Source organism: Benincasa hispida, chromosome 9 (genome assembly GCF_009727055.1).
Source record: "Benincasa hispida cultivar B227 chromosome 9, ASM972705v1, whole genome shotgun sequence".
NCBI lineage: Eukaryota > Viridiplantae > Streptophyta > Magnoliopsida > Cucurbitales > Cucurbitaceae > Benincasa > Benincasa hispida.
This window is the reverse complement of record NC_052357.1, coordinates 91,007,750-91,014,381: the sequence shown is the minus strand read 5'-3', so window position 1 is coordinate 91,014,381 and position 6,632 is coordinate 91,007,750. Positions and strand designations below refer to the sequence as shown.

At 37.1% G+C, this 6,632-nt stretch overlaps 1 protein-coding gene across 1 annotated transcript; it reads left to right on the top strand.

The window, feature by feature from the left end:
* Window positions 1-887: 887 nt before the first annotated feature.
* Window positions 888-5,820, top strand: LOC120086139 (DEAD-box ATP-dependent RNA helicase 53, mitochondrial-like). Its single transcript, XM_039042604.1, is given in 8 exon segments — window positions 888-1,476; window positions 1,915-2,042; window positions 2,162-2,573; window positions 3,004-3,102; window positions 3,265-3,268; window positions 3,271-3,488; window positions 3,804-3,965; window positions 4,892-5,820. Coding segments are annotated over 8 exon segments (1,941 nt in total). The 5' UTR covers window positions 888-1,074; the 3' UTR covers window positions 5,408-5,820.
* Window positions 5,821-6,632: the final 812 nt, after the last annotated feature.

Below are 6,632 nucleotides of genomic sequence, written 5' to 3'. Positions count from 1 at the left end.
TTATATAGGACACCCCCGCTCCACGTCTCCACATGAATGGTTAGGATCTACCATCTGTAGTAGTTTACAACACTTGCAAATCTCTACAAAGCGAGCCGTATCTGTAGTGTCACCAGGATCAGGTATCCCACCTTAATCCTTATACCTGTCTCTTATACACATCTAGATGTGTATAAGAGACAGGTTATATACAGGGTCTTGTCATCTCGTGGTCCAGGTCTTATACAAACTCTTTATATAGGACACCCCCGCTCCACGTCTCCACATGAATGGTCAGGATCTACCATCTGTAGTCTGTCTCTTATACACATCTAGATGTGTATAAGAGACAGGGCTATCACTTAAGGCATGATCCACTTGTATATCACATATACATGCTTAAGTTCACATAAGATAACCAAGGAGCTTTGTTTATTGGATATGAGTAAATGTAAGAATTAAATAACACTTATTTTATTCATTGAATAATGTGTATCTTTACAAAACAACGAGACTCCGGGAGAATTAGGACACCAATCCCAACATTATTGTTAGGCATGTACGTATGTTCTAAATTAGTTGTAAATTGTCTCTTTTTTGTAACTTATTTGAAGAAAAATGGGATTCTTCTTCGTATTTCTCATAAATTTGGTTTCTTCATGTTGCTATGTTGTGCAAAAGCAAACGCGGCGATCTAACCCCAAAAATATGAGAGTTTGGTGGGGTTGGATTACCTTCATAGGTAAAATTGACTGGATTGAATAATCTATGAACTCGACATTTTTTATTGGCCCAAAAAACTATCTTAACCGGTTTAAACCGACTTATATACCCCCTAGTTATAAGTTATAACCCAGTTATAAATTGATTTATTTTATTTTTTATTTTTAAAAAAATGTGACAACAAACTTTATAGGGGTCGGTTGTTGCCCTAAACCGTGAAGCCTCCGCCTCCTTGGGAGTCCGAATGTCCCAAAACCCTTCACTCTTCGAATTTTCTTAAACCCTAACTAACCCCATCAGCCATCAGCTATCTTCATTTCATTCACAATTTCTCTTGGAGCAGCTCTGTTAGTTGATTCGTGCTTAAGGAGGATGATGAGTGCAATTCTTCTACGGAGATCCGCTGCCTTAGAGGCCTCCAGATGTAGAATCAATTCCACTTTGTTTGCCCCAATCGCGAACTTCTTAGCGTCTCCTGTGGTTGTTAATGGCGGCGTTGTACCTGCTGCTGAGTTTGGACATTTATCTAGTATTGGGGTGACGGAGAGGCCTCTGGGTTTTGGTTTTCAATCGAAGGGATTTCATGCGACGTCTGGGCCGTTGAATTTCAAGGCGTCGTTGGTTTCCCAGGCGGAGTCTGCGGTGGAGGAGTATGATGACGGTAGCAGTAGTAGAAGTGGTGATGAAGGACTCGAGATTGCAAAGCTTGGGATTGCGCCGGAGATTGTCTCTGCTTTGGAGAAAAAGGGTATAACGAAGCTCTTCCCGATTCAGGTCCCGTGTTTCTCATTTCTTACATTTTTTCCCTAGCTTCTGCTGCTGGATGAGATCAGAGACATGGATAGAATCGTAGAGAAGAAGTTTCGACGAATTTGATCACTTCTTCGAACAACAATTTTTTTTTTAATCCACTCTCTCTAACCCCAGCTTGGATATTGAACTACCGCGATGAAATTATGCTTTTATTTCTTATGGATGAGTCGTATTTGTCATGAGAGCTATAGGCCATGTTCCTTACTTCGAGACATTTTGGCTGTACGTGATATCTGTATTTCGGGATATGCTTATCGTCCTATTCCTCAGTCGAATAATGCAATTTACATGTTTCCATTCAGGCTTATATTAGTTCTGTTTGGTTATGTTTCGAAACTCGTTTTTCATTTCCATCGGAGTCTGAAAATGTGTCGTTTAGCCTCTACAATGTTTTTTCAGAGGGCCGTGCTAGAACCAGCAATGCAAGGGCGTGATATGATTGGTCGTGCTAGAACTGGAACAGGAAAAACGCTTGCTTTTGGAATCCCCATCTTGGACAAAATCATTCAGTTCAATGCGAAGAATGGGTTTGTGTTTTCATCTTGCTTAATTTCCTTCCAGCTTGCTTTAGTTTCTACTGAATTCTTCATCTGGGAAGGGTGTGGATTGTTATCCGTTAAATTTTAATTCGTTAGAAATTATGCAGAAGAGGAAGAAACCCGTCAGCCCTGGTTTTAGCTCCAACAAGGGAACTTGCTCGGCAGGTTGAAAAGGAGTTTGAAGAGGCTGCTCCTAGCCTGGACATGATCTGTGTTTATGGGGGGACGCCAATTTCAGGCCAAATGAGGCAGCTTGACTATGGTGTTGATATCGCTGTTGGCACACCTGGTCGCTTGATTGATCTTCTCAATAGGGGTTGTCTAAATTTATCAGAAGTCAAGTTTGTTGTTCTTGATGAAGCAGACCAGATGCTTCAAGTAGGCTTTCAAGAGGATGTCGAGAAGATCTTGGAGAGGTTGCCTCAAAAACGTCAGAGTATGATGTTCTCTGCAACAATGCCATCTTGGATCAGAAAACTATCCCAAAATTACCTAAACAATCCATTAACAATTGATCTTGTGAGTATGTTGGCTATTTAATATATTTTCTGCTTCTTGGAATTTATTTATATAGCTTAAAAGCACAGCCATTCAATTAATAGACTCAGAAACTGAAGGTGGGTTGCACATGATTTTTGAATAATGAAAAGTTCTTTTGCTAGTCAAAATTGCCCATCAATTTTCTCATGAAGTTTTGGTTTCAGGATTAAAAATTTAAAGATTTTAAAATGCTTACAAACGTGATTAGTGTTCTGTTGAAGGTACTCATAAAAAGCATTTTAGATTATGAATGTTATGATTTATTTCCACATTTGTTTCATTTGTACATCGGGTTTTGAGGGGGTAACTTTTTAAAACTAATGGAAATGCAAAAACGAAAAAAAAAAATGGAAAAGCTCATCTCTATGTAATTATTACATGGGATTTGACAACACTTACAATTTTTCAGGTTGGAGATTCTGATCAGAAATTGGCAGACGGAATTAGCTTATTTTCAATTGTTTCAGACATGTATGGAAAAGCATCAATAATTGGACCTCTGATAACAGTATGGCCCCAAGACTTCTATTTGTTTGTTACATTTTTTTTGTTTTACGTGTTTGGTTTTTTGTTTTAATTTTTATATATATTTTCTTATCTGGCCCTGTTATTTCATGTTGTTGACTGTTTGCTTTTATTATGCTGTTGCCATTTATTATCTGCTTGTTAGGAACATGCAAAGGAGGGAAGTGTATTGTTTTCACTCAAACTAAACGTGATGCTGATAGATTAGCCTATGCAATGGCAAGGAACTTCAGATGTGAAGCTTTGCATGGAGATATCTCACAGAGTCAGAGAGAAAGAACTCTTTCTGGTTTTAGAGAGGGACATTTCAACGTTCTAGTTGCAACTGATGTTGCAGCAAGGGGTCTCGACATACCTAATGTTGATCTTGTAAGTGATGATCTTTCTCGATATTTCTCCTCAGTTTTATCTTGTTATCTGGTATGTAGCTTCTGGGTGCATGGTGAATTATTCAATACTTTCTTCTCAATAATTGACCTTACTCCATCTTTGAAAATAGACTAGAGCAGTGTAATAGTAGTATCAGGCCCTATCATCTCTCTTCCTCTTGTGCTGTTAGGAGTATTGGAGGAAGTGGTTTGAAGGTTGAGGGTATATTTTGTCTGTATGTGATTAATCATTATCATTGTAAAGATTCTTTCTGACACTGCTTCCTTTTATTTTTTATTTTATTTTTTTAATCAGGTAATACATTTTGAGCTTCCAAACAACACAGAAATATTTGTCCATAGATCGGGCCGTACAGGTCGTGCTGGTAAGAGAGGTAGTGCTATTCTTATTTACACAGAGGATCAATCAAGGGCTGTAAGAATGATTGAGCGTGAAGTGGGATGCAGATTTAATGAGGTTAGGATCTCTCTTCAGCGTCAAAATTTTGCAACTTGGGATTCTGTTAAATATATAACTGGAACTTCATCCACGTTTCTACATTTTTACTCCTGAGAATATAAATATTAATATCTGAATTGAGGATAAGGAGTAGGCTTAAGAAAATATCTATTCTGCCTTTACTCACAATAAGTTTCTGGCTCCAGTAACAGCCTCCACATAGATGCCTGGATTCCATGGATACTGGTTCATACATTTTTTAGAAGTCGAGGATTCATATTTCAAGATTATCTTGCATACAAAAGAACCGAGCCTATCAAATTTTTTTTAGATCTTATCCCTGATTTTTTTTAACTTTAAAATTGAGATGGCTTGTTTTAATATCACATGATAAGCATATATGAACATAGTTCAACGGTAATTGGCTGATACATTTTCTTTTGAGGTCGAAGGTTCAAATCCCCATATCTCATTTGTTGTACTAAAGAAATCTCACCTGTTAATAAGCAACACCCAGAGACAACTATATCTCATTTGTTGTACTAAAGAAATCTCACCTGTTAATAAGCAACACCCAGAGACAACTATAAAAGGTGGGTTTCCATGCATATTTGTGTTTGCTGAAAAATCTAAATCAACTCATGCATATGAATGTGGTGGGAATGCAGGTGCTTTTTTTCCCCTTTTATTTTCTAAACACCTGATGAATATTTAGAGGCATTTGTCATGAATATGAGGGAGGAGGTAGGATGAAATATCTGTCCTATATTCTGCGTAGTTGAGTAAATCCAGGGATGCCAATCACTGTAGGCGCTACATAATTAGATAATTGACTTCTCTAGTAACCTCCCATCTCAGGAACTAGGAATAAATATTAGTCCACGTTGGAGTATATCATTACTTGATGTGGAGTTGACTCTGATCGCTTTGTTCTTGATTATCAGCTTCCAAGGATTACTGTTGAGGCTGGCGCTCATGTGGATATGTTCAGTGGAGGTGGTGGTGGTCAATTTGGCACTTTTGGAGCATCTAGAGATCGTCGATTGAGTGATTCAGGTCGTTTTGGTAGCCAAAGAGGTCCAAGTTTCAGTCGTTCAGGAGGTTATGGAAGTTCTGGTTTTGGCCGCTCTATGGGTAGAAATAGTGGACCTAACTCCGGGAGTTTCGGTTCATTTGGTCGCAACTCAAACAATGCTGGAAGTTTTGGTGGTTCTGGTTCCGGATGTTTTGGTGGGTTTGGAGATTTTGATAGTTCAAACCGTTCGGGTGGGTTTGGAGATTTTAGTAGTTCAAACCATTCGGGCAGGTTTGGAGATTTTGGTAGTTCAAACCAATCGGGTGGTTTTGGAGATTTTGGTTCAGGTCGTAGTTCAGGATTTGGTGACACAAGTTCCAGAAACTCTGGCTTATTTGGTGACAATATGGATGCAAGTCAGAGCTATGAGAGAAGGCAATTTTAAACTAAAATAGTGAGCGATGTTCTTTACTGGAAATTTGAAATTCGTAAAGGCTGGTTGAGCTTTTCAACCTCAAGAGGGTGACACCATGTTAAGGAGATGTTCTTGTAGATTTGGTGACAATCTGCTTTTGTGCAGGGGACAACATGGGGAAATAATTGCCTTGGATTCATGACGAATTTTTTTCATAAGCAAGATGACTTGTATCAGGGATTTTGAGGTAGGGCCATGACCATGTGCAACGAATGCCACCATTTCTTATATTTTCTATTGAGATTTCAAATATTTTTGCAGTTAATACAAATGTTGCAATCACTTTGATGGTGAATTAACCTCGAGATTTTAGGGATCAACCTGTAATCTCGTGTATAAATTGTTTTAGGCATATCATCATAGTGTTGTATTCTACTCTTTAAGAGGGGTTTTTTTTTCTGTCTTGCTGTTCATTTCTAAATCTAATGAAATCTATTATAAAGGGGTTACTCTTGAAATAATAAAAATGTTGTAATGGTTTGATTCTCAGTCGTAGAAAGGATCGGATTTATTCTTGCATTTGGAGAAAGAACGTTGTAGCGGTTTGACTTTAAGTCATAGAAAAAATCAAAGACCTCTAGAGAAATACCAAAGAGGAGTTTGGAAAATGGATGTAGGTCGATTGTGTCGAGCCATTATAAAATTTTTGGGGTTAATTTCTCTATTCCTCTTTTACCTTCATTTTCCAATTAACTATTTGTTATATTTTATCGTATGAAATTAATTGCAATATTTTTTTTATAAATTAATTGTTTAATATTTATTTAGGTTGGCTGAATTTATCCCTACATATCGCATATCGATCTTTTTATTAAAATTAAATTGGGTGCTGAAAGGTGCTAGTTTTAATTACTTGGTTATTTTGTTTTGAATTAATTTGTATGACTTTTTTTTTAAACTACTTGCTAGTTAAAAATGTATTAATTTCCTTAATTGGACTTTGGAAAAAGTATAAACTCTATTCATCTTTTTTAGGATTGTCATATCGATCCTACATTTTTTATAATTCACCTTGATTGAGGATGCTCCCAAAGTGCTTTGAGGCAAAGCATGAGTCTCACAGGAAACATAATTCTTATATTTGGATAGTTGACATGATGTAAAATATTAAAGTTTAATAAATTCATTAATAAATTTTATGCTATAATAGAAGTTTGACTAATTCAATTCTCAGGTCAGTTTCAAGTTAGGGTGT